The sequence below is a fragment of the Pochonia chlamydosporia genome (genome assembly GCF_001653235.2).
Source record: "Pochonia chlamydosporia 170 chromosome Unknown PCv3seq00010, whole genome shotgun sequence".
Classification (NCBI taxonomy): domain Eukaryota; kingdom Fungi; phylum Ascomycota; class Sordariomycetes; order Hypocreales; family Clavicipitaceae; genus Pochonia; species Pochonia chlamydosporia.
The window spans coordinates 455,059-481,701 of NW_019154045.1; the positions used below are offsets into that span (position 1 = coordinate 455,059).

The window sequence follows — 26,643 nt, forward strand, 5'->3', positions numbered from 1 at the left end:
TGACCAAGGTCAGGACTGGTGGTGTAGGGCAGGAGATGTGGGTGAGATGCGTGGGTGTGAGCCGCGGCAAACAGGTTTTTGGCATCTGGGGCAAGTGTGGCGTCGAACCTTCAAGTGGTTGACATGGAGCGCTCCTTCCAGTTGCTCCATTTGAGCCGCTTTTGACATGATGACGTCGCGACAGCTGGACCAGCCAGTCAACAGCTGACAGAGGCGACATGGAGAGACAGGAGACCAATGGAATTGACTCACACACACACGGACGGAGAGGCTCGACTATTCAATGTTGCTTGTCACATTTTAGAGAAGTATTCGAGGCGACCAACTACTATGCAAAGTTGGAAATTGCGAAAGGCAGCATCTTCGTTTGTATATCTATTCTTGGCAACCAGTCTTTGGTACTCTGCATGACGGACCAGAACGTGGTGTGATCGACGGAGTAAATCCCAAAGTGTCTGACAAGTTATTTCTGGCACGTCGTCCAACACAGTCGCTTCACAAGCGAGTGCATGTGGCTACTCCAAAAGGGGACATTTAGCGATGTATTCATTCCCCAGGTCCAAGTCTGGTAGTCTGTGGAACTGGAGGCGGACTATCCAAGTAAGTCTTCAAATCTGACGAGTCAAGCAGACAGACACTCTGGCAGATGTCAACTGTCATGTGTGCAGGGCACCGGACGGCTTCGGATCCGGCGCACGCGGTGACATGATTACATGACGAGTGTTCAATATACTTTATGTAAATAAGGACAGTTGAAAAGCGTCAAGCCTGTTCCCAGCCAATGACACTCATTCTGAACCGAGCTTGTCTGCTTTGACGCACAGGACGGACGTGTTTGTGGTCTAGTACAATGGGGTTGATCCTGCGTATTATAGTTTTGTAGCTCTAGAATGTCCTTGCGTGCCGGTCATAATTTGCGATGTCGGCCGAGAGTCAGATATCGACCGAGTTGTAGCTGGATCCAATCCGACGTTTGAGCGAATTCAAGGTCTAACAGTCGAAAACCGAAATAGAGATATATTATTACTATCATTTGGACTTGGCGAGTATCGGACGAAATGGCCAACTACTTACGGCTGTCAACGCCACCAAAGTATGATGGCACAACATGTCTAGGAATCGTCTGTGTGTTGCAACTTGCAAGCCACGAGAAAGATTGAGTTTGAGATTGGCTGACAAAGCCGGCACTGGGTACTGGGCAGTTAAGTGTGAGGGAGATCAACTGGTGTACTGTACTGTATTAATTACAGAGCATGGAGTATGGATCTTGTATCAGGTGTCTGGTAACAATTGCATGCATCAATTGATACTTTACTCCGTGCTCTGCAGATCAAAACATGTCTGGCAATCCAAGTGCCGGACAAGGCTAGGAGTTCAGTCAAGGTCCGTCGATCTTGGAGTATGTTCAGAGTGTGTGCACCTGACAGCTGGTACATGTATGCATGTGCTCCGTGTAATGAAGTTGAATACAAAAATAAATTTGCCTTGCTATTCTTCGCCCAATTGAGCCCATGCCATTTGATATGGTTGAGCTGCCATTGTCGCCCACAATCAACTAGTCAATACGGAGTACTTTACCAGACATGGACGGCTTTCCAAGTCAGGGGCCACATTCACGCTATAGTCTCGTCCTATCTAAACCATCACATCAATTGGCCAAACACGGCCCAGCTGTTTCTTATTATGTATTAGCTGGAGGCGGCTGAGGCCAAATCGATGCCTAGTGCGCGATACCTGGGAGGAGAGACTGGGCTGGACAAAGCGCCTTCATCCGACGACGAGGCCTGGCCCAAGCCTGGCCCGCCAAGCAAGTCGAGGTTGGACCCCTGGATTTGGCAGGCACAAGATCCGCAAAAAGTTGAATTGCACCCCGTTCGACTAATTTAGAATAAATCCGCCTTGCTTGGGGAGCTCAGCCGGAGGTCAGTGCTTGGTTCCCGGTCCTTGTCACTGTTGTCGCTCCTTGTCTCTCCTTGTGCTCATTTTTCTGATGAACCATCCGTCATTTGACCTGCTCCTTCTCTCTGCCTACATGTACAATACTAGACTGTTCTCCGACTACTTATAAGTACCGGCTCCACCAAACGGCTCCATCGATGGATGCCCCTTGTCGGGTCTGGAGAGGCAAGCAAGCATCGGACGCAAATCTAATCAAACAAAATCAAACACTGCCAAACAAGACGAGGAAACAAACTACACCAGACCAAACAACCGGATAGCAGACGGGGGCAAAAGAAATTCTGCTTTCTCTGTCTCTCGTTGTTTTTTCTCCCTCCCTCTCTCTTCCTCCACCCTAGCCCTAATCTAATCGGCCACCTTTCCGCCAAGCACCAAGACGACCGACCAGTTGACTGGACTGGACCGGACTGGACTAGGGACGGCTCTGATCAACGGTTGGCCTTGGCTTGGAAAGTTGGAGACGTCAACTACCTAGGTACCTAGGTAGTCAACGTTGACCTTGGGACCCGACACAACGGTAACTGCACTACCAGACGGCACAGTCACCCAGCATCATCAGCATCAGCATCAGCATCGGCATCGGCATCGAACTCGGCGTTTATTTCTGCAATCCTCATCAATCCCAACTCCCAATTTCACAACCAGAACAAGCATGTCCATACGGTACCATTGAATGCGACTCCAACGCACAGAGACCCGCCAGCCGCCGCCATCAAAATCCACCAAACCAAACACAGACCCGACGACGCACCCACGCTCACACTAACCACATACACTTTGCCCCCTTTGCCATCACGGCTTGGTTACGCTTACGGTACGATACCGTACGTTACTGCACAGGGGGGATTCAGAAGCACTGCCGTAACGACCAAGCGCTTGACGACTGGACCCTGTCCTACGGTCTTTGTACCGACGACGTAGTCGACACTACGACAAATACCTTGTCCCTTCCTTTGGCTTGGACCAGACGGCACAGGCACAGGCACAAACACTCTCACACTCACACACTCGCCCCAACCGACAAACACATGCATGCATTCGTGCTTGCATAACACTGTACCTACTCCATACACATTCATTACACACCTGACACTTTTTTGCGGCTGGAGCATACGAGGTTCCAAGCGCCAGGGCATTTGACTCGTGAGTTGCTTCCGTTGGCTTGCTGGCTGCATGTGCTCCTCCCTCTCCTGAGACCGATTGCATATCCACCGACTTTGACTTGTCCTGTCTTGGCTGCAAGCAGCAGTGCAGAGTACTGAGTACTGAGTACCGAGTACGCAGTCCTCAGTCTGGGTTGTAGAAAGAGGCAATGGATCTCAGGTTTGCTGCCTCGGCCGACGACGACGTGCCCCCTATCCCAGCTCGTCACCACTTCCACCTCGCCCAGAGAGATCCTAGAGATCCTACAGACCCTCGAGACCCTCGAGACCCTCGAGATCATCACTCGCGCGCTTCTCGTCGACGCTCACCTCAGCGAATCCCACACGCCAGCATCCCTCCCGCTTCCCCCGAAGTCATATCAAACCTCATTACCAGCCTCAGCGCCATCTCTCAACCAGCCAGCAGTCACTTCGAATCGCACCCCGCTGCCATCAACTTTACCTTACCCACGAAACCCGTCAGCCCAAGCACTGGCAGCTTTGGCGTCGACTACGGCGCCTATAGTCGTAATCGTTCTGAGCCCGAAAACCCTTCCCAAGATCCTACATCCCTTGACAATCTAGCTGCGAGCCCCCCTATTGTTCGTACCTCCAAACCAACAAGCGGATATTCGCCATTGACCGGTGCAAAGAGTCCGCCCACCCGGAGTCCCAGCCGTGAGAGCGGATCTGGTTTTCGGTCCTTCATTCGCAGCAGCAGCGCAGCTTCGCGTCCATCATCTCCAGGCTCTGCTACCTCCAAGAACGATGACGCACACAGCATAGGCAACCTGTCCATAGAACGCGGCTCCGCGCCTACCCCAGAGCTGAAGCATCATCGATCACATGATAGCTGGGGCAAGAGAGCTGGCCGGAGCACCAAGGGACTTATGTACATGAGCTCCAAGGAGCGTCTTCGAGAACGAGAATTCGAACGAAAACGACTGCCGAGACGTTCTGTCAGTCAGAGCGAACCGCCCAGTGGGGGACACTCCGGCAGCATGGGTAATGGGGCTAGGCCAGACCCCTTCCTCGCCGAGACTGCTATCAGTGAAGAGCCTGGATCCCACAGTGATAACCCTGGGGTGAATGATCCAAAGGCGACGTTGGGCAGCCCACAGCCAATTCCTACTCGAGACTCGAGCTTGAGAAAGTCGAGAACACAACCAAAACGATCAAGCGCAAGGCGATCGAAACAAGACTATGACACATCAACGGGTGTAGCCATTTTAGAGGCAGAGGAACATGGTGACAGCCGCGATTTACCACTGCGGCACCATAAACGCACAGGCTCAGACACAGGCACCCAAGAAAAGTCCTTCTTACTTGGTCCAGATGAATACCCAGCATCACCTGTGTCGGCATCTAAAGCCACTCGACCTCTTCCAGATTTTGGCATGGATGCCATCAATTACAACGATGACGGTGCGCCGTTTCCTGCAGTGGCACAGAGACGAAAGGAAGAACACAGCGCCGAACGAAGCAGTAGTCGGTTGTCTGGCCGGTTGAGCCCCGGACCAAAGGAAGCTTTGCGACTCAAGCGCAGTAGCTCAAAACTCAAGCGGTTATCTGGACAATTTAGTCCTCGTAGTGAATCTAGAGCCAGTGCGGCTGCATCTCCCGAACCCACCCAACAACCTCAACAGGCTTACCCGGCCGGTTACGAACGACCTGGATCTGCCGATTCCGTGGATGACGCTGTGGAATCCTACCTCTGCTCCCCACGGCTTTCCCAGAAGATTCGACATCCTCAGACTGGCCGAGTGATTTCCTTCTCTGAAGTTGGCGATGCAAGTGGATCGGCTGTCTTTTGCTGTGTTGGTATGGGCCTGACAAGGTACATCACGGCATTTTATGACGAGCTGGCATTGACCTTGAAGCTCCGCTTGATTACCCCGGATCGTCCAGGTGTTGGAGATAGTGAGCCTTATGCGGATGGGACGACGACACCTCTGAGCTGGCCTGGTGAGTACCTACGCTCCAACATTGCAATGTGGCCATGAATTTTGCTAATTGATGAAAAGACGACGTGTATGCCATCTGCCAGGCGTTGAAGATAACCAAGTTTTCGATTCTTGCCCACTCCGCCGGCGCAATTTATGCTCTTGCAACGGCATTACGAATGCCCCAGCATATCCGCGGCCGAATTCACTTGTTGGCGCCGTGGATTCCCCCTTCTCAAATGAACGTATTTGGTGGATCTCAAACAATGCCCCCAACTAATGCCATTCCCACGTCGCAAAAGATATTACGTGCTTTGCCAACACCTCTCTTGAAGGCAGCTAATAGCAGTTTCATGACGGCAACAAGCAGCTCCATCACCAGCTCTCTGCCCAAGAACCCGCGGCGGACAAAACGCAAGTCGAATACACAGGGCAAAGATGGCAACAGTACCGCAAACCGCAATATCACACCGATGCAAGACAAGGAGAATATCAATAACACGCCACAAAGGAAAGACATATCGGAAAGTGGTAACACCGAGAATGGGTGTAATTCACCGAATGTCAGCGAGCATATGGACCAGATTCAGCCCGTCGGTGGTAACGGTGTAAATCGAGGCTCGGCAATAGCTGAGTCCACGATTGATGCAATGGCCGACAAGGAACGTCAAATGACTTACGATACTCGACTTACTCACGCCATCTGGGAGCTGGCGACCACGGGCGCCAACCCTGCTGTTGACCTTTTGGTGTGTCTTGAGCGACGGCACACTATTGGATTTCGTTATGTCGACATCACAAGGCCGGTGGTGATCCACCATGGCAGCAGAGACACTCGTGTCCCTGTCGAGAACGTAAAATGGCTCGGCAAGACGATGCGTCGCTGCGAGGTGCGTGTTCTCGAGGGCGAGGGACACGGGTTGATGGCCAGCGCGACAGTCATGGGCTCTGTCCTGATGGAAATGAGCAAAGAGTGGGAAGACTGGATGCGCGTCACTGGCGCTGACGGACGGAAGGACCGCGAAAGAGGACGACGAGGGACACTTGTTCGGTAAACTATCTCGATTTCGCTAATCACCCAAGCCAAGGCGCAAGGTAAAAAATCTTGGGATGGAACCAGGACTAGGCACACTCCTTCATTGATGCATTTCGACTTCATATCATTTATCTAGCGGAAGCGGAGCAACCGTAACACCACGACGATACCCCGGTATTAATTAGTGCGTTGTATTATATATTATTAGCAGAACAGCAGGGTGGCATGCGTTAATTTGGATGGGAGAAACTGATAACAAGTCTGCTTGGATGAGGCTGTATGCATTGGCTGGCGTAATAGAACATAGCAAAGCCTTGTGCGTTTACTCTGTGGTATCGTGAGACCATTTTGACCTGGTGAAGAGTCTTACCGCCCATTTGTGATTGTTCTCGAAGAGTTGAGTTGGGCGTTCACCTGGAATAGCTTGTTCAAATATTCGGCGTTACAAACTGATGAACTAGCTGCTTCGAGCTCATAAGTTTGACATGTTGCCCAGAGTGCAGCAGTCCAGCTATGGTATATAGACATGGCACAAAGAGATCATGCCAGGTTTCGGATTGAAGCATAGTTCAGTTCCTAGCGATCAGCAATTGGAAATATCGAGAGTAGAGCTCAGCGTGTATTCTTTATTGAGTCGGTGCAGTAAAAATATTGGAGAGCCAGATTCGCACAGTGAGGCGATGTTGCAAAGGCTGGAAGCAGGCGACTTGTGATAGTCGAGAAACGACGCTCATACTGGCATTTTGTACATGACAAACGGAGGTCGCTTTCAAGTAGAAAAACAGCTGGGTATTGGCAAAATCCGTCAAAGCACATCACTGGTGAGGTGGATCGTTTGCATGGAGATTGGGAGCATCACCCGCATGCTTGACCGGCAACCTTTGCCTTTCAAACTTGTAATGAGCATCATGCAATGACCTTGACGAGTTTGAGTAGTTTCCGATGCCCTGGATGTTCTCAACGGCTGTCGCTCACAGATAGAATAATTTCCTGCTGGAGTCGCTTCTCATTGTTGGGAACCAATCGCTTAGACTTGGAAGCGATAATCCTTGACACGTTCTGAGTAAGTGTCAGCAGCCACAATGTATGGAAACCTGTGGACCTGCCCTTTGAGAGTATGTCTATGCCGCGTGTTATTGCGTAGTTAAATGTGTTGCTGGGTCATTTGGAATCACTGTGTAAGCCAGCGGTTGTAATTCTTGTGGTGTTGAGTAAATTCTATGAGGTGACGGGTCTCTATACGAATCTACAGCAAGTACAAATTTGGCCGTTTATGTTCTATATGTCTGAAATAGTTACAGATTCTATTCTGGTACTGCTGACTCTGTTGTGCTCCCGTGATGTCTCCTACTCTTCCCGCTGCATCTTCGAGAAATCCATTTGATGCTTCCTCAAATTTACATCAACCCCCATGTAAGCCTATCAGATCACAACATGGAAATTAGTGCCGCCACATGTTGCATTCGAGCCGGCACTGGACACGTTCGGTTATCGCCCGACGAATCCCTGAGGCTGGGTGTATATTTTACCTGCGAGACTCGAGTATGAAGCTGCCTCAACATGGCAATAGCTGCGAGTGATGCTGGCAACATTGAACCATTCAGGTCCACCGCAGCGGACGGGGATACTGAAGTCCCTGGTAAAGTCGTGGCTTTCATGAATTCTAGGAGCGTACATACTTACTCTTTCTGGTTGCGCCATTTGGATCCGCGGTTAGCAACTATACACTCGTGCCGAATTGGCTGAAATATGAGGATAAATGCCTTGAAACGGCTCCATTAATGGTCTGTAATACTGAACGAACCGCGCGTGGCTGCTTCATAGAGACAACCGTCAACCTGGTAACGGAGATGCCTCATGCTAGACCTTCACAATTTCGGTCATGAGTGGCTGTTGAACAAAACGTATGTTCGTTAGTAAGCCCCAAGTTTACCAGCTTCCTAGTGACGAGATTAAAATTTCCTCATATCCTATGTATATATAAGCAGCTTCGTCGTCCACTACAATTTGACCTAGCTGACCATTCCCAACCGCGGCTCTCATAAAAACGCTTCATAACATCCTTCAACTACACCTCTTCTACCATGATTTACGCACTCTTTCTCCTTGCAACCAGCCTAACCGCTGCTGTTGCCAAGAAAGCCTCATATACCTTCTATCCTCCCAAGGCTGAACCCTTTCTGACCATCGACTTCACAGTCGGATGGCCCGTCAACGTGACCACCCCCAATGCCATTGTAGCAAGTATTCCTAATGCAGGCGGACCGGTCAATGGCCATCTGCAGGGCAACATCATTGCGAATTTGACCGGTGCGACTGAGACGGTGTTGAAGTCCACTGGTGCAGAGTATACGGTCAGCAAACCCTGATTACACGGCTAGAAAGTGAAGGTGCTAATGAAGTGTGTGGAATAGAACTACCAGAACCACTATGTCTTCGCTGATAAATCAGGGAACAACTTCTTGGTTAAAATGGCGGGGATCGCAAGATACGCCAACCTGGACATTCACGGCTTTGCTCACGTGTATGTGCCATTTTCTTCAGACTCCCCCTTCAACGTGTGAAAGCACGGATGTAACTGACATTGGTGGATTGCTAGAACCATTGAAACTGGCGCTCCGGGCCTCGAATGGATCAATTATGCCATGTTTGTGGGTGAATGGAACGGCGGGATGGATTCTGGTACAGGGATCGCGAAACTTGAGATATTCCACATCACCACTGGTGGACGGAGGGACGGCAAATGCATCAAAGCTCTTGAGCCGGAACTTCCTTGCCATAAATCCTATTAAGGAGGACGGTTCATTTATTCCTGTGGAGTGTCAGGAGCAGGTAGTTCAATGGATGTGGCTTGATTAGAGCTGGTGGTGTAGACATTAAAGTAGTGTAGCTGGGAGTTCAATTTCACCGAACTCATAGGGGTCTATATCATCAACCTGAACATAAAACAAATCACCTCACTCGTATTGGGAGACTAGTGACAAAAATGTTGGAGAACTTGACGGCAACAGCAATGGGAAAAGATAAGTGACGTTGACTATGAAAATCCATCCTACCGATTCTAAGAGTGTCCGAGATAAAGCGTTCTAGACGATTAGCTACTCAAAAGCGAGCAAAGCCGCTAGTTGTAACGATCTATAAACTTGATGACCTTTCTACCAGACTTGCTCAGTTCAAACCCATTCAGATCCTGAACAAACGTGACGAAAAAGCGGTGCTCATTTGAAGAATACGCATGGACGAATTTCCTTAGTCGCTGAGTAAGGTCTTCAAGAGACAGAAGCCCTTCGGTTCGCGGCGATGTAAGCAGCCGAAATTCCAGAGACGACTCCAGCGAGGGCTGCATCGTATCCAGAACAGTTTGCCATTGCAGAACCCCACATTCTTCAGCGGTAATCAGCTTGGTCAGGTCGGAAAAGTCAATGTATTCGCCGTCCCAGTCGAAGCTAAAACGGCCATCACGCCCTTCAAGTCGAAGAACCCGCAGATACGGCCAGTCACTTTCCGGTAAAAGCGGCCGGGCATGGTCAGGAAGAGGGTGTAATGACCCAACATCGCCGGTGTTATAACGCACCAGAGGGTTGCGCAGACGAGACAGCGACGTCTGCACGATGACACCTCGTTGACCATCTGGCACAGGAGGGTAATCTGTAGGAGAGCCTCCCTCTGCTAGAGCGGGAGGTACAACCTCCACGAGCATTGTGCGTGTGTCAAAGATGAAGTCTGCAGCGCTACTGGGTGCTCTCTTCTCCACAAGATCCGGGTGGTTGATTGCCCAAGCACCGGATTCAGCACTACCCAGAATGGAGCAGATCTTGACTTGGCCAAGGGTCGTGATGATGTGCATTCTTTGCGCAGCAGTCAGTACTTCTGAGGTGTAAATTATCTTGTTCAGTTGAATCTTCTGCCGCTCTTCTCGTGGTAATGTTGACACATAGTGCACGAATTGAACGACTTGGCTGCTGTCCCCGGCAAGCACATTGATATGATACTTGACTACCAGCTGGGCTAACTCGACTGGGGGCATGAGGTTTCCGGCAGCAAGAACGGAGGCTCCAGCGTTCTCTAATATTTCCAACACAAGATCCAGAGATCTGGTGTGAACACAGTTAGCTACAAGAAACCCTCTCATGCTTCATTCAATGACATGGCGTTGAGGGGCCATGAGGCGAGAGCGAAGAAAATGTGTGGAATCTGCAGGTACCTGTAGAGTTCACCAGAACAGTGGGTTGTTAGAACCCAGTCCCCATGCTCGATTATTCCCGTTTTTCGAATGAACTGTCCAAACCGAGCTCTCTGTTGACGATTTTCGGACACGTCTGTCGCGAAGAAGAGAGGTGTTGATCCGGAACCTCCACCAGTGATGCTGGCATAAACGGCATGCCGGTACGTGTTTTCAGGACTTGGGTCTTGTACGAGCCGCTCAATTATGGTATAGCTGGGAGGGAAGAGTCAGCTGGAGGTGATTGCGTTGCAAAACCAAGCGCATTCTGCCATACAGTTGTTTCTTCGTGAGTAGCGGTTGTGACTCCAAGTTGGCACCGTCTTGCCCTTGGCTTGCGTTGTCTCGCGCAGTTCTGATGGTCTCTGTGTCAGGCGGGTATTGGACATTGGGGACGTAAAATGGATGAGTTTTGGCGACTGAAAGGACATCTTCTAGCGTAAAGGGTCCATGGGACAAATAGGAGGCTTTAGAGGAACAAAGTTCATGGTTTGGCGGACCAAGGGTCTCGATGTCGGTGTCGATACGGGAACCCATTGATTCGGAAAATATCAGGTTCAAACCCAAGCGTTGGCGACGAGGATTGGTAAATTGTCAGCGTCCGTGACGTCGTCTCAGACAGATTATGAGTAGACGACAGTCTTCCGACTCTTCAGTCTATTTTCCCGCAGGGGGTGTTCTGTGACTGATAAAGGCTTGACCGAGATGCAAAGCTCTGTTTAGCCGTTCATAGGGTGGCGGTGTGACAGCCTCCAACTTGATCCATGATTTTGAATCGGATATGTGATCTTCAAATACTCAATTGATTCCTGTAAACGAAAATACCTGCGCCGGCAACGCTTCCGACCGCTAGATAATAGTGGTAACACGGCAGAGATGCAGGTGCCACGTCACATTCGAGGCAGATTGTATCCAGCTGAAATGCACTCCATTGTGATGACGATGTGGGCATGCAGCACATGTGGGCGGCAACGGCAGAGATTTAGCCAAGTAGACCCAATCATGTCGCTGTAACATTGTGTAATAACCGGTTGATGTCGAAGTTTTCGTCCTTGCGTTCGGATCTTTGAAGTACGTTGAAGTATGGACAGGTTGAGCCAGCAGCTATGTAGTACTCCTCTTTCTTCTACCAACATCATGTTGATACACAACGCCGTCACACAACCAAAAATAGACAGTAATACAGTCCCGCCAAAGCATTGGCATCACTCCTCCAAAACCCGGGTCCAGTCAAACTTCCTCCATCCCTTCTTCCAATCGTCTACTCGCGAATCACCACGAACCCACCGACCCTGCTTCTTGATAATATGCGGCTCCGTATCACATATACCACCCAGTACCTCTCTCGCAAACAAATCCCCCTTTGGCCAACGATCTGAGTTCTCCACGATGTGCCCCAAGCCACCATCCAGTGAGAACCAGACATGAAAATAGGGCATCTCTTTTGCGATGCTCCTCCTGAATGCCATTCTGCCCATTCCATCACGTGCCTTGGCCGCTGTGTCAATGACCTTTTTATGCTGTGACCACTCTTCATCGCTTGAGAGAAATGCTTCTTTGAAATAGGCTGGTGCCGTAGCGCCTTCCTCATAAGGGATGGGAACGGCAATCATGGCCGCGTGCATGTGCCGATGTGGTGCAGCAGCGTTTTCGTAAAAGATGACATCGCGGCCCTGTTCGTGATACATGCGTGTCAGGCTCTTCATAAAGTTGCGAATCTCTTCCCACTCGTCGTCGTCGCACTCGAGGAGGTTACCGCGATGGGTGATGGGAACGATTACAGCTCCACCAGGGCTAACTTCTGGTTCCGTGGTGAGCGTAATGAAGACTCGTGTTCCGAGGGATACAACGGGTGCAATGGGTGGTCGACCCTTATCTTCGTGGTGGCAGAGAGCGCAGTTCTCAAGGATACGGTTCATCTTTTGGAATTCATTGACCGCCATATTTTTCAGGTTGATTTCGCTTTTGTGTACTCGTTTGGCGAGTTTTTCTGCATTCTCATCCATGTAATCTAAATCGTTGTCGTATTTGCCGTCCTTGGCTATGCGCTCGGCAAGGCGCAGTCCCTCGCCGCCGGCTTGGTTTTTGGTGCGCCGTTCTTCGCGAACCATGTCTTCTATAGACATGTCATTGTTTTCCTCAACAAGTCCCCTCTCGCGGCCGCGCTTGTTGTCGATGGCCTTGACCTCGCCTCGTGTACCCGCCAGCTGACGATTGTCCATTATGCCGAGGACCACAGCTTCGGAAGTGTTGGTTCGTGGTGCACCAGATGCGGCACGATTGTATTCCTCCTCCAGCTGTGCAGCGTTTGATGCGCGGCGCAGTTTAGCCTTCATCATTTGTGCACGGAGGCGGTTAAGAGATGTTTGGTCCATAGGTGCCACTCGTGATGGCTCTTCTGGTATGACTGTTCCAGCGTCTGGCTCCAGTGCCACTTGTTGAGGGAGCTTCTCGTTGCTGTCGCGAGAGCGATACAAGTCCCCTGTCGGTTTTTCTTTCTCTTTGTACCCTTTCCCGTATATGTTGCGTCGTTCCATTTCTTCCTTTTCTTCCCGTGCGTCGTCAAAAGCTTCCAGGTTGCCATATCGCTCAATCGCAACATCCTCAACAGGTCGACCACTTGCTTCGGCAGTTGTATATACGCCTCTGAGCTTGGTCAAGCGCCATGACGAGCCGGAATCGCCAAAGACGTAATCCACGTTTCTCTCAGCGACGGGTTGTGGAAGCTCAGATAACAGCCGTCCCTCATTTAGGTCCTGTATACTCTGATTAAGTTCGCGAGAGTGGACGATGCGCTTCGGTTCGTCCCTAGGCGGCGACCTGGGCTTGTTTTGTTCTGCACGGCGAATATGCTCGACTTCAATGGAGGATGGCGCTGTCATCCATGCATCGCGTATGGGGGTATCGGATGGTTCAGTAGGTTTGTGGGAAGATGAAGCTTCGTCACTTCGGCGTTCTCGGGTTGAATGCTTCTCTCTACTGGCATCACGGTGTCTGTGTTTTGATCGGTGCGAATCATCTCGATCGTCGCGAGAATGCCGGCTTCTCTTATGTCTATGACCATCATCGTCTTCGTGGTGTCGGTGACGGTGATGGTGTCGATCTTCGCTACGTCTGTCCCTGTCGTCTCGGTCGTGTCGATGATGATGCCTGTGTTTGCGATGACCATCGTCGTGGCTCCGCTGTGTTTTGTCGCGGGCTGCTTTCTCAGCCGCTAGCGACTTTTCGAATTCATCCAGGCCGTCCATGAGGTGGCTAGGTTGGGTACATGAGCAAGCTAGCCTAGAGATGTGTAGGAGGGTAGCTACCGAAGGTAGATGGGATTGATTCTATTGCTGGTTGTTGTCGCATGACGAAAGATTTGGAGCTCAAAGCTTCGCTCATCAAGCTTTGAGGGCGAAAGTGGGGCCATGAGCTGTCCCATGTCTGGTTTTCCAGGTTCGGCTTCCATTCGACATGTTGGCAACGAAACTGTTTTTTACTCAGTAAAAAAAAAACTAATAATTTTATCAAAAATAAATGAAAAGAACTAAAACCATCGTACATATCTTACAGCAGTTACGGACCCCTGCCCAGGTTGGAGTAAGAATAAACTCTTCTACCCTCCCCACCGCCTCTTGTCTGTATCATGGGGATTTCCACAGCTGGTACCGACGCCATACACTTGAGATGCCAAATCGCTCGTGCAAATTGAACAACCCAAGTACTCCATATGACTGATGCTACAACTTAATTGAGAACCACGCTCGCGGCGATCGCCGAGGCGCACATTGGCGAATTACCCGTCCTCTCGCGACCTCGCATTGCCTAAATTGGAAGGCCATTTCTACCCTGTAGATCGCTTGGATTCGAGGCATGGACGCGGATCAAAGGCTCAAGCTACTTAAGTAGTCTCGTTGCATCCGCTAGTAGCGTGCGCGACAGCCCGTTGACAAATTATTAATTTGTCCGTACGAAGATAACGTTGTGTTGGCAAATATCGGAAGTTGAACCAGGCTACTTTGATGTATTTGTCAAGTTTGTGTTGAACCTGTACGCCTCTCTAGTCATCACGCTTGTGTATACTACGTGTTTTATGTCATCCAGGCTCAGTTTGTGTAATTAAACAGAGTTTTTAAATGCATGGTTGGTTTTGCAACCCCGATTACTGCTATCTGTGTCGGGGTTCTGTCTGTGAATGCCAACAGACCAGGGGAGATTGAGGCATCGTGAAGAGGACTTGCTGGTATTCAATGAGGGAAAGCACATTGTAGAGTCGCCAGCCGCACAATGTATTACAGTGTACTTTTCTATACTTAGAAACTCTTACTTTCGCTAAAAATGCATGAGCCGATGGACTTAGCCAACATTTGACGAGCACCAGATCTTGCTGGCTTCTCCACCAGCGTTTATGCCTGTATACTCTGTTGACGTTTATTGGGAATCTTAAATGTCGACAAAACAGCGGCATGGTCCGACGTCCACTCGTTGTTCTTGTGATTAGGCTCAGGAGTCGGGTTGCCAACCAGAACGACTTCGGAAGACAGCGTCTTCATGCCCTTATGATAGATGAAATCGATGCGGTCCATAGGTTCGTCCCTGTCATTATTTTTCAGGTAGATGGGTGACCAAGTGATCCCGGGAGTCTTGACGGGATCGGGGTGCATTTCGCGGAAGGAGTCGATGAGACCTCCCTCGATGGGATGGACGGAGGACGGCCAGCCAAAGTCGCCAACACCACAGTGCTGCTTGGCTGTTCCATTGGTCCAGTCGAGGTGAGAAGGAGCGTTGAAGTCGCCAGTCAGGATGACGGGGACATCCTTGTAGTTGGCGATTTGCGGCTTCATTCGGCCCATTATCTCAATGATTTGTGGTGTGCGGCCAGACTCAGCCTCACGTTCAAGAACCTTTGCTTTGTCGTAGTGTGAGAAGCAAAAGTCATAAGGACCATAAGGATCATATCCCAAGTGGGCATTGTACATGATGATCTGGCTGTTTTCTCCGTCGACAGCGATGCGAACAGCACCTCCGGCTGCGACTTGGGGATAGACCTCGACAATGGGATATCGGCTGATGATGGAGGCGTCGTTGCTCTGCCAGACGTACCATCCCAAAGCCTTGGCTAGGCGAAGGCCGTCGCGAAAGAAGCTCTCTTGCATACCAACAACATCGGCATCAATGCCAGTTAAAAAGTTGAGTTGCTTCCTGTGGTAATCATTGACATTCTTGCCGCCCTGCCAGATGTTGAATGTCAGGACTTTGAGTTTCTCCACGAGGGCGTCCTTCGCATTCACGACGGGAACAGTGACAGGTAGATGAGCAACGCTGCCATCGGATCCAGTAGCGGCGACTGTAAATTTGGTCAGGCCTCTGGCCGTGGGTGTGCCGGTGATGGTGCCATTCTTCGAGATTGATACCCAATCAGCGCAATGACGGTTAATCACTGCATAGGTGGTGTTTTGATCCTTGGGATTGGCCAAAAGACCACTGACTACAGCGACAAAGGCATCATCAACGCGGGCATGCTGAGTTGTGAGATTCTTGATTAGGAATTCCAAAGGCCCGGTGCCGGGTACAAAGACTTCAATGGGATCGGCCAACCACTTGTAGCCGCCCTTGGCGAGAAAATAAGCCTTGTACCGTCCGGCTTGCAACTTGGAAACGTCGACTTGAACAGAGCCCTGCGCCTTGTCTGCCCAGTTCCAGGCGAGGGAGTTGGCAACTGAAGTCTGGTTGTCGGGGCCACCGTAATAATCGTTCCAGATACCAATCCAATTTTTTGAGTCGGGATCGGGCGTTGAGTAGTTGAAGGTGAGAGGAGGTCCGGCAACGGCTGCGAGGCTTGTGGTGGTGTTGGCTGAGATGGCTCTGGCTGCTGTTTCAGATTTGAATCCAGATTGCGCACGTGGAACGGCTGTGGCTGCAGCAAGGGCCGCAAACACAGCTGGAAGGAACGACGAGAGACGCATGGCGATCAAATAAATGGTCAAAGTTGATTGTGCCAAAACTGTCTGGTATTACATCGGCTCCCTACCTCTGCAGACTGCGAATGTAATTGAACAACGACCAAGAATAACTGCCAGACTAAGCTGTCTATATATCCTGGCCCCATTTGGTCCCCTCTCCAGCGGTGCTGTTCTTTTTCATCGGCGTCAACGGAAAGTCTATGTTTGCCATGGCACAACCAGACACAACGATCCATGTTGGCCAAAATGACATGGGATGTCCACTTCGAGCCATATTGTCTTCCACGACAGAGTCATGCAGCTGCCCGCGCTAACCTTCATGGGCCTGTAATACGATCACGTTGACGGGCATAAACATGATTTCGTATCGTATTACTTGATCCATGTGCTTGGACATACTCCGAAGATGGCCGTGCTGTCGTCGTGTTGCGATGATCATGACATGCATCTATCTGTGTGCATCTTGGTCCCTGGCAAACTCCATGTCCAGTCCCATCTCACGGCCCCACTTCAGCCCGCCTTGAGACCACAGATGCGAGCCGGGTGCCTGGTTTGAGCATCTCGGGCCAATCAAAGGGCACCAGCAGGTCTTTTCGGGGTGGCTTTCAGGGCACCCGCTCACTCAATGTTTTGTCAACGCCGCTAAGTAGCCCCTCCAGGCCCATCTTGGCCCCTCTAGCTTTCCCATCCAGGCAGGTTACTTCTTGCTCGCACCTTCCCCCCATCGCTTTGGCGAGGTTCCATGTTTTGTTTCCATCAGCCCTGGCTGAAAAGTCTCCATCTCCAATCTTCCTCCTCCACACAGAGACACACAGCAATTGAACTTTATCGCCAACTCCATCTTCTCCATTCAGACCCGGGCCAGACCTCCACAAGTCACAGCCAATACTACCCTGTCATTGTTGCACGAGTGCCAACAACTTTCACCTACGGGCAATTTGAGAGTCCCATTCTGGTCGCATCCGCGATTCTTGGGGTCATCGATGGCGTACATGGCTTGATTGGCCCGCATGAGGCGTCTCGTAAGGACCGAGCACAAGACTGGACACTTTCAACTCCAAACACACAGGCACTGCCATCTCCAACATTTGAACTCATCCGGAAGCCGGCAATTGGCGCTGTCCATCTCCCCATCGTTGCAGCTGTGTCAATAATCTAAGGTTCGGTCACTGCTGCACACGTGTGCGTAGTAGCCGCATTGCATTGTCGAACAGGAAGAGAAATTGACCGGTTCCTGAGTCCTGACCCATTTCGCAGATGTGCATGCAGCTTCGGTCGGTTCCTTCGGTTATGCTGCTCTCGGTTCCTCGCCTACCGCTCACATCGACGGTTCGAATCTTGTAGAGCTTCCGAAATGAGGCATGCTGTCCAATATTACGTACGTTTACGTCATTTGAGCAATTTACTTCACCGCTCTCACGACAGCAAGAAGCCGTTAACAGACCTTTACAACCTTGACTTATCCGCTGGAGCAGCAGTCCGCAGAAAGCCAGTAGGATACAAAACTACTGACATGCCTAATATCTACTATAGACGGTGAATGAGGGTCTTCTAACGCTTTTCAGGTGCGGATTAATTGTATTTTGACTACTTCCTTTGGTTCTTGCGCCCCTTATGGCATTCCACCACCTCTGGGGTTGGCGCAAGTGTTAAAATGGCCAACTCCTATTGCGTGGTTTGCTCTGAATCATAGCCCAGCACAGTACTCCATAAGAATGATGCAATATGCCAGATAAATCAACGTTGCAGCGTGCTGCTCGTCTGTCATTTACGATCATTTGCGTTGTCATGCGATACCTACATTTGCCAAGCCGATAGTCGCAACAACTAAATTGCAGTGGCTAGAGTCACCGGCCGCTCGAATTTCCATTTCTGAGAAAAACACCAGTCAAGTACGTTAATTCTGCCTTGAACAAACCGGACTGTACCAGTCGAAGTCGTAAATTTCGTCTTTGTAGTAGGAAACACTAGTTGCTCTGAAGCTTGGGATTCACCCTTCGCCTGCAACTTGCAGGCTAGCAAATGTTACATAGTCGCGTTGATGGTCTTCAATGCTATTCCTACTTGACATTTATTTCAAGCATCCCGAATAATAAAACTAGCAATCTGCTCGGCCATAGGGTACAGCGTGGCTTGCGGATGACCACCCAAGGGAAGTGGAAGCACACTCGCATCCGCGACTCTCAACCCCGTGACGCCCATGACTTTACCCTCCCCATCCACAACCTTGCCCATGCTTGCAGTGCCACCAGAATGATGATGCTGGGTTCCCGTCTGTCGAATTCTCTGTTCAATTGCTTCGTCACCGGCGTCGGCTGTGAGCGGTGTCAAATCCGGCAAGCCATCGCCAGATGGCGGAGTTTCGCTCTCAACAATGCTCTTCATAGCATCAGTAGCTAGCATGGCTTTCAATGTCCTTTGCGCAGCATGAACGAGCGTATCACGATCCAGTGCTGTCGAGAAGTAGTTGGGCTTGATGTATGGCATATCACTCGGGGAGCTGGATCGTATGGAAACGGTACCGCGAGACGTCGGTCGAAGAAGCATGGTCGAAGTGGCAATGTGCGTACCATCGAGGGGTATCCCAGGAATTCCGGGAGGTGCGTACACTGTGATGACCTCGTAGAGATTCCGCTGTTGCTTCTTCGCATCCGCCTCATGTTTCGAGATTACCTCATGCGGGAGAGGCTCGTTGACAACCCAGTCCCACGGCAGACCTTTGAACAAAGCCGGATTCTGCCATGATGCGCTTCCAAGGGCGTATCCCGCCGAAGGATCGCGCAGACGGAAAGCAAAGTAGACGGCAAAGTGATCGTGAAGGTTCTGTCCAACGTGTGGTGAATCATGTACAACGGGGATGCCGACCTCGTTGAGCGTAGCAGATGGCCCGACGCCAGATAACATGAGCAATTGGGGAGTGCGATATGTGCCGGCACAGAGTATGATTTCCTTTCGGGCAGTGATTTTGCGCCCATCTGCCAATTCCACTCCGTTGGCTGTGGTACCAGCGAATGTGACTCTATTCACAACGGTGTTGGTCAGAACTTCAACATTGCTGAGAGGATAGGCTGTGTTTGAGGGCTGTCGCATCCCCTCACGAGAGTTTTCGTAGAACTCAGTTATGCCGGTGATGCTGCCCTTATCCTTGCGGGGATTGAAAGGCACTCCAAGCTCAGTCCACGCTTGTTTCACAGGTTCGCGAAGTAAATACTTCCGCTCTCCCGAGTCAACGGCCGAGATTGGAACCACGTCCATCGGACCATCAAAGCCGTGTGTGTCGGCATCTGCCCCAGAGTCGTGGAATCGCTCCGACTTGCGAAACCAAGGCTTGAAACCTTCATAGCTCCAGCGTTTGTCTCCAACCGTCTCAGCCCAGTCATCGTAGTCTGCGGCATCTGCGCGTAACCAGCCACCAAAGTTGAGGATGCTGCCTCCGCCCAAAACCTTGCCAGCGTTGAGACTGTGCACCCGGTTGCAAGTATTAGACTCGGGGTCACTCTGATAGACGTAATCCAACTCGCCGCCTAGTAGAGACAAGCCGCTGAGGAAGCCGGCCGCAGCTGGATTGCCAGATGGATCCGGTCCAGCTTCCACGAGAAGGACTTTGAGATTCTTATCATTCAGGCTGAGGCGGGAGGCAATAACACATCCTGTGAGGCCACCGCCTACAATGACATAGTCTGCCGAAAGATTCGCCATCATGAGGACGCAGTTAGGAATGTAATATGAATCAAGTCTGGCAAAGCCGCAGAGGATGGGGAAGACAGGTGAGGAATGACGGTGATGAGAAGCTTAAATATGACGCGACTTGGGAAGAAATCCTGCCCTCCAAATGAAGCGTTCTTCTTGGAAGAAGCCGAGAACAGTGTTGATTTTCGTCTTCTCTTGTCTGAACATGTAACATGTAGTTGCAATGTCGACGGATAGGGAAGATGCATTGTCTCTCAACTTAACATGTACTGAAACCTCCCCCACCTGCGTGGTCATGTAAGTGCGGAGGTCAGATTCATCTTTAGCCTGCGTCAGCAAAGTAAGCACCAAACGTGGGTTTATCGGAGAGTTACATTTGTACTGGAATGCACGGTATACAGTATATGCTTTGTACTGCGTAGCGACACTGATTGAGATGATCGACATCACTAGACGAAACAAAGGCACTATTATGAACATAATTCCTTGATCGCTTAGTTTCTGCGTGTTTTGGTCGATCGCCGGCATTTATTGACCTTTGCTCAATGCCGTCAATGTACTGGGTGTATGTGTGGCTGCTGACGGAACAGTAAGCCCGCCTGAGCCATATCAGGATGATCCGTCACCTGAATCTGCGGCTCCTATAATTGCCGTAGATTTCATGCTGTAGTTGGTGCGAGAGGCGCACGGATAATTGCAAGGAAATATATATAAGTAGTGAAGTCAAGGCGCGGTGGAATACGTTCTATACAATTGGCCAGATATCTGGCTTGCAGTTTGCACAGATGACACTGACGAAGCCATTCGACATGAGTGACCTCAAGATGGACGATTCGGTATTCTGGAAACTGCAAAATATTGAGTCGACATATTGGGACGAATACATTGCTACAAGACCAGTATATGATGCGAAGATATTCCGGCGTGTTGACGACTACCGCTCCAGTCACTCACGCTCTTCGTCGTCAACAGCCTTGGACATTGGCACCGGTTCAGGCTCTGCGATAGAGCCTCTGACCAAAAGGTTTAACCATGTCGTTGCTAGCGATAATGATTCCACAAGCTTAGCTTTCGCGAAAAAAAGATACTCTACAGTACCTGAAGAGTGGCTGTCGTTCACCCTCTCATCGGGGGAAGAGCTTCCTCAACACCACCCACCCGAGTCTTTCGACCTTATTACATGTGCAGAGACATTTCCACTTATGGATACAACGGCAGCCATGGATAACATTTACAGTTTATTGAGACCTGGCGGTACTGTTGCGGTCTGGTTCTACGGACCTCCTTTTTTCACCGAGGCAGATTACGTGCCGAAGTGTCAAGACATTCTGGACGCAATTATGGATCACAATTTTCGCCCTGTGGTCTGTGGAGGTGATGAGGCACGCCGAAGCAATTGGAAACGGGCAACTGATGGCAAATTCAGTTGGCTAGATTACATTCCTTTCCCGCCGGAAAGGTGGACAGACGTAAGGCGTCACAAGTGGAATACGCATGCCAGACTCTCCTTCTTCTCGCCGGCTGCTTGCGACTTTCCCGTGGAAACACGGAACCGTGTTGGAGACAATGAAACAGTCACTCAGGAAGACGACCCTAGCTTCTGGGCGGTGAATTGGGATGTGGATATGCTGAGGAGGTTTGTACATGCGAGCTTTCCGAAACCAACAGAGTTGGGCGGTCCGGATGAAGCGATGGACAGGTTGTTTGAGCAGTTGGCCGAGGCAATGGGTGGAAACAACGTGCCAAGAAAGCTTTCGTGGCCGGCTGTACTGATTCTCGCAGCAAAAAAAGTCTGAGCAGTGTGTTTTGGAAGCGAATCACATCTACAAGTTTGAGTCCGTGTAGATCTACATATGTAGTCCCATAGTATGCATTAGCGAAGGCGGAGATGAATTCTGTATTCGGCTTGCCTCCAATTACGTGTGTTTACTCCCTGACAAGGACAACTGTGAGCTACCTGGAATGATGGGAGGACAACATATCGAAGGTACCTCTTCTCGGCCCAAACAACTGCCGTGACTATTCACAATCCGACACTTAATTTGTTACACATGGCTACATCGTGCTTGACCGAGTAGTTGTTCTTATGGCGTAGAGTTGTATTACATATGGGCGATCTTAAGGCCGATTTGAAATGGAGGGTGACGTTGGGTGCCGGTGTTTATTGGTTTGTTTGGCTTGTCCGATGCAACACGGAGCGAGTACAGGTCAAAACTTGAGTAAATGCTTCCGGCTTATATACGTGGCAGGGAGTTTCATCCTTCGCTATGAACCATGGTTACACATCTGCCATCTGATGGCCCAATTGTCTGCGAGAAAACAAATGCCGATCATGTCCTCTGTATGCTGCTTCCATCCATGAGTTCCCGTACACGCCCCGGGGTGTGGCATCGGCGACACCGCCATTGTCAATGCTTGATTCCAGCAACTCTGTTGGACTGCTAAATGGATTAATTAATACTGCTGTTATTGGATTTTCCACTCCGGGGAGAGTAATAGCAGCTGAATTATACTACTGGCTGCTTGTTGATCTCCATGGTGCTTGGTAATGTGCCTGCTCGGCACCAAAGGAGGGGAGGGGAGATTCAATCGTTCATACACGAAGTGGATGGAATATTTATCGCCATCTATCAAAGCAACACTATCAACTCGTTTGCCTCCGACGCCACCGGCAGTTGTTCGTCGCCGGTTAATTGGGCGGCGTTGACAGTCACTCTCCTGTGAAAACTGATTCGAGGCACCACCTGTTCGAGGAGACCAGTCGGTGGTTTTCTCGAGGAGCATTTTGCTAAGAAAACACAACATTGATTCTCTGAGATTTGTTGTCATGGCTTCATCGTCAAGCAAATACCAGCCTCTCTACCCGTCTGACATGGCCAGCAACCATGACTCGGACCATGAAGAGGCTAGTAATGGCGCTTTGTTCATGCTGTATCAGAGACGTCTCCAGAAGTACATCATAGCTATTATACTTCTTGTTCTTTCCAACGTGACCTTTGGCAGCTTCTTGTTGATGGCCTGGACGCAAACGGCACAAACCAATACTGTCGATTGTGTGAGGCCTCGGCTGACATACTGTAAGTGTCTTCATGATTTGAAAGCTCTTTGTGAAATATTCGGGTTTCTCATTTATTTCTTACAATTAATAGCACCCGCCACAAGTGTCATTCGTTATGAGAAAAAGCGTCTATGGCGGGACATCGACGGGCCAAATCCGTTTACTGGCAAGCCACGTCCGGAATTTGACCAAGCATGGCGGGATATCATCGCTCGTAAGTACGTGTTTGGCGTGTAAAGTGTCTTCGCTAACGAGGGACAACCGACGTAGCCATCACTATAAAAGTGTCTCGTGAGGAGCTTGCCCGATTCAATGAAGGCGACACCACCATAGCGTTCAAGGATGGCTCTGGGTACATTGCTGAGATGGGAGTGTATCATGAACTGCACTGCATTGTGAGTTCCATACAGGAAATCCAGTAACCAGATGAATATTCCTTTCTCAAGCTAATTAGAGATGCAGAAACGGGTTAGACTCTATCTACACCTAGATCATTATTATCCTAACATGACAGACTCGGATCGTGTTCGGGAAGATGCACACATAGGTGAGTTGGCTGCCCAATAAACGATTGATACTGAATAATATTAACTTCAGTAGACCATTGCCTCGAGTATTGGAGGCAATCCGTCATGTGTAGAGGTGATACTACCCTTGGAACCTTCTTCTGGCGAGATGGCATACCCACTTCAAGAGTGTATACAGACAATGAATGTGTCGATTGGCATGCATTGGATCACTGGGCCAGACAAAGAATGGTCAACACGGCAGATTATTCCCAGTTTGTGAAAGATGATTAGCATGACAAAGGATTTTGTCGGCTCTTTAAGTACGAGCGGAAGTAGTCAAACAAGGGTTTCGTTCAAGTATTCATTGTCGTATTGATAGCTATGTGACAATTCCTGTATCAGAAGAGTTGGCGTACTTTTCTGCCCATGCAAATACACGCTGGTAATCCCGACATTGCTTTGGTTGACCCCATCCGTTGGTTAAGTGCGTCTTTTCATTGAGTACCTCCAGATTTGTGTCTGCCGCACACATTAGAGCTTGTCTGATGTAGTCGAAGCAGTGCCGAATGTGGAACGGCGCTATTCTTGTGGAGGTATTCTTCTCTAGGTCAGGAATATCAGTTAGATTTGCCAAAGGCTCACTCTCAAGCGCTTCATAGTATGCGACAACAATAGCGTGCTACTTAGCTGTTAGTCGTCATCATAATACATGGACATTTGCGTTCTGGAAACAACAAACCAAGCAATGTATTTGGTGAAATACAGCAATGTTCGAGATGAATGGTGCGACTTTCTCATGATGAACAAAGCCACGCCCAATAGGAATTATTGAAGCCCATGCAGCTTCAGATTCAGGTGATGGTTTTTGCGTAAATGTCAAATTGTGCTCCCACTTTGTGTGAATGCTACCAGGTGGCACTGCCATGCAACACGTCAAGTTGTTGATTTCCTGAAGTATACTTTAAGTTTACTTACCTGGAAGTCCATGTGATGCTTTGCTAGCCCCGAGAGCGCCGTTCTGACCGGCAACATACCCAATTGCAATGGAAGCAGCAATTACCAACGTGATGCCAGTCCATTGCCAATTGCCGTACAGTTGACACTGACGATGTGCTACCTTGATCTCAGAGCCTTGTTCAGTCGATGGCAATAACAGTTCGCCTTGTTCATCCTCGTGAGACTTTCTGGGCCTCATGGTGCTCTATGACTGCTTATCCTGAGTGGGAAAAAGAAAATGACGTTGTTCAATAACATAGACCATTCAAGTCAACCTCATCCAGGAATATAGACTTTAGGAACGCCTGGACGAAAGGTCGAAGTCATGCGGCAACGAAGTGATTCATCAACTGCCGCGGAAGTGATGCCAAATCTAACGAAGCCACGTCATGATACATACATACATACTGTAGAGGATTTTAAGCGGATTATAGATGATGCCTCATTCTGATATTTAGGGCAAAATGTATGATGTTAAGGGGGTGGTCGTAGTGTGTGCCCAATTCCCGCAGTCTGGTCTTGGTTATGCATATGTTGCCTCCAGGAGTTGACGGGTGGCGTTGACTTCGGTAATGATTGGCGCAAGGGAAGGGAAAAGCCCCGGAAAGTTCTCCAAGTTCCTCTCGATAGGGGTATTGCCATGCAATGTCTGATTCGTGCCCTTTGATTTCCCCAGGCGCTACGGCCCTAGTTTCCGCATCCTTGTTTGGGCAATGCTGGCTCAACACCATCGGCTGCGGTGAATGGGGTGTAGCGTGATGAGTTGAGACGAACTTCGATCCGCCGCCTTATTAGTTAGTGCACATTGTCGTGTCACGCCTTCAGTGGGTGGCTATTGAGTGGTCCGATGGCGAACTGGCTTGTTCATCTTTGCCCATCTTTGCTCATCGTGGCCATCAACAGGAACCCCGGCCCATCAGTTCCCTTGGAATGGCGAAACCAGGCTCGGCGTCTCCAGTCGGTAGATGTTGGTGGCACATATTGCCCATAGCAGAAAAGCTGCTAATGGCAAGGTACTTGTGTATCATACGAGAAGTATTACTGGCTTGGAACGAAGTCTGCTGGCTGGGTGATAACGTATTTTAAATCGTAACATTTCCGGCTCAAGCCTCTCACCATGTACGAGAGGCCAAATTATTTCGGAAGTCTAGAATTACAACCAAAATATCAGGAAATATGCATTGGATTTACCTTTCACTCGCCATGTTTGGCGTAACCTTCGCCATTCCCATGCCACAAGGTACGTTCTCCATAGCCACACAAACGCCGAACTCCAAACTCATGGCAAGATTACGCAGGCAATCCGTCCACTCGCGACGCAGATGATCTTGTCCATAACTCGTGGTCGGCAAGAGCAATCGTTTCTAGAGAAGCAGATGCAGACGACCTTGTCCACAATTCCTGGTCTGCGAGAGCTCTTGCTTCCCGACAACCAGAAGCCGATGCGGATGACCTTGTACATAACTCTTGGTCTGCGAGAGCTGTAGCATCAAGGGAGGCAGACGCTGATGACCTTGTGCACAATAGCTGGTCCGCAAAGGCTTAGAGAAGGTCGCCATTAGGGAGACAACTTCGCTGGCTGGGGGCGGTCTTCTGTCTACAGTTGGAGTTACCTGCTCACACGACGCACAACTTAGTCTATAGTATATCTACAGTTCCTTAGCAAACTGCTTAAGCGAGGCTTGTAATGTGGAAACCTCACATCAATGCAGTACTTGTTCAATGGTCACCAATTTCTCGTCATAATCTGCCGTGATTCACTCTGCGCTCATACGCAAGATACTTTTACGTTGTCCACCATGTACCATCAATTCTACACTGAGATCCATCGTTAGGACGCTGTTATTCTGCTGCCAAGATGTTCTGTATCAATTGAAACGCAGGGTGGTCCGCCCTGAAGCGATCTGCAACTAAGCTAATTTAGCACTTTTCGTTACCTCTCTACAGACAGAGAGGAATTAGGGGCGCAGAAAGGAATGCATCTGCGACGCACGATGCCACCCACATGAACATAATTCGAACTCTCGAAGGATTCTGGATGCGACAGTGGGTATGATTCGGCTTTATCGACCTTCATCATTCTGCTGTGTGAGGCGGGGGTTCAGATCCTACAACGGGGAATCCTGGGGATTTCTCAGTAGAT

General features: G+C 49.9%; 11 protein-coding genes across 11 annotated transcripts; 5 read left to right on the forward strand and 6 right to left on the reverse strand.

Annotated features, from left to right (window-relative positions):
• Positions 1 to 1,947: 1,947 nt before the first annotated feature.
• Positions 1,948 to 2,136, reverse strand: VFPPC_16893 (hypothetical protein; the record flags this gene model as incomplete). Its single annotated transcript, XM_018294646.1, has 2 exons — positions 1,948 to 2,028; positions 2,077 to 2,136. The coding sequence occupies 2 exons, from the start codon at positions 2,134 to 2,136 to the stop codon at positions 1,948 to 1,950; spliced, it is 141 nt and encodes a 46-aa protein (XP_018137240.1).
• A 1,135-nt stretch (positions 2,137 to 3,271) lies between these two features.
• Positions 3,272 to 6,099, forward strand: VFPPC_10214 (hydrolase, alpha/beta fold family protein; the record flags this gene model as incomplete). Its single annotated transcript, XM_018288623.1, has 2 exons — positions 3,272 to 5,066; positions 5,126 to 6,099. 2 exons carry the CDS (start codon positions 3,272 to 3,274, stop codon positions 6,097 to 6,099), a joined length of 2,769 nt encoding a protein of 922 aa, XP_018137239.1.
• A 2,065-nt stretch (positions 6,100 to 8,164) lies between these two features.
• On the forward strand, positions 8,165 to 8,872 carry VFPPC_10212 (hypothetical protein; the record flags this gene model as incomplete). The annotated part of the gene is made up of 3 exons (XM_018288622.1): positions 8,165 to 8,434; positions 8,495 to 8,604; positions 8,680 to 8,872. The coding sequence occupies 3 exons, from the start codon at positions 8,165 to 8,167 to the stop codon at positions 8,870 to 8,872; spliced, it is 573 nt and encodes a 190-aa protein (XP_018137238.1).
• A 329-nt stretch (positions 8,873 to 9,201) lies between these two features.
• On the reverse strand, positions 9,202 to 10,839 carry VFPPC_10211 (hypothetical protein; the record flags this gene model as incomplete). Its single annotated transcript, XM_018288621.1, has 3 exons — positions 9,202 to 10,174; positions 10,285 to 10,518; positions 10,580 to 10,839. The coding sequence occupies 3 exons, from the start codon at positions 10,837 to 10,839 to the stop codon at positions 9,202 to 9,204; spliced, it is 1,467 nt and encodes a 488-aa protein (XP_018137237.1).
• Positions 10,840 to 11,507: 668 nt separating this feature from the next.
• VFPPC_10210 (cell cycle control protein) lies at positions 11,508 to 13,550 on the reverse strand (the record flags this gene model as incomplete). The annotated part of the gene is made up of 1 exon (XM_018288620.1): positions 11,508 to 13,550. One exon carries the CDS (start codon positions 13,548 to 13,550, stop codon positions 11,508 to 11,510), a length of 2,043 nt encoding a protein of 680 aa, XP_018137236.1.
• Positions 13,551 to 14,690: 1,140 nt separating this feature from the next.
• On the reverse strand, positions 14,691 to 16,250 carry VFPPC_10208 (exonuclease III; the record flags this gene model as incomplete). Its single annotated transcript, XM_018288619.1, has 1 exon — positions 14,691 to 16,250. The coding sequence occupies one exon, from the start codon at positions 16,248 to 16,250 to the stop codon at positions 14,691 to 14,693; it is 1,560 nt and encodes a 519-aa protein (XP_018137235.1).
• A 2,073-nt stretch (positions 16,251 to 18,323) lies between these two features.
• VFPPC_10206 (glucose dehydrogenase) lies at positions 18,324 to 19,946 on the reverse strand (the record flags this gene model as incomplete). Its single annotated transcript, XM_018288618.1, has 1 exon — positions 18,324 to 19,946. One exon carries the CDS (start codon positions 19,944 to 19,946, stop codon positions 18,324 to 18,326), a length of 1,623 nt encoding a protein of 540 aa, XP_018137234.1.
• Positions 19,947 to 20,746: 800 nt separating this feature from the next.
• Positions 20,747 to 21,733, forward strand: VFPPC_14732 (methyltransferase domain-containing protein; the record flags this gene model as incomplete). Its single annotated transcript, XM_018292500.1, has 1 exon — positions 20,747 to 21,733. One exon carries the CDS (start codon positions 20,747 to 20,749, stop codon positions 21,731 to 21,733), a length of 987 nt encoding a protein of 328 aa, XP_018137233.1.
• A 1,031-nt stretch (positions 21,734 to 22,764) lies between these two features.
• On the forward strand, positions 22,765 to 23,795 carry VFPPC_16892 (hypothetical protein; the record flags this gene model as incomplete). Its single annotated transcript, XM_018294645.1, has 5 exons — positions 22,765 to 23,014; positions 23,087 to 23,209; positions 23,266 to 23,390; positions 23,458 to 23,542; positions 23,596 to 23,795. The coding sequence occupies 5 exons, from the start codon at positions 22,765 to 22,767 to the stop codon at positions 23,793 to 23,795; spliced, it is 783 nt and encodes a 260-aa protein (XP_018137232.1).
• An 88-nt stretch (positions 23,796 to 23,883) lies between these two features.
• On the reverse strand, positions 23,884 to 24,699 carry VFPPC_10204 (hypothetical protein; the record flags this gene model as incomplete). The annotated part of the gene is made up of 3 exons (XM_018288617.1): positions 23,884 to 24,183; positions 24,268 to 24,422; positions 24,480 to 24,699. 3 exons carry the CDS (start codon positions 24,697 to 24,699, stop codon positions 23,884 to 23,886), a joined length of 675 nt encoding a protein of 224 aa, XP_018137231.1.
• Positions 24,700 to 25,703: 1,004 nt separating this feature from the next.
• VFPPC_14731 (hypothetical protein) lies at positions 25,704 to 26,046 on the forward strand (the record flags this gene model as incomplete). The annotated part of the gene is made up of 2 exons (XM_018292499.1): positions 25,704 to 25,740; positions 25,799 to 26,046. The coding sequence occupies 2 exons, from the start codon at positions 25,704 to 25,706 to the stop codon at positions 26,044 to 26,046; spliced, it is 285 nt and encodes a 94-aa protein (XP_018137230.1).
• Between the last annotated feature and the right edge of the window lie 597 nt (positions 26,047 to 26,643).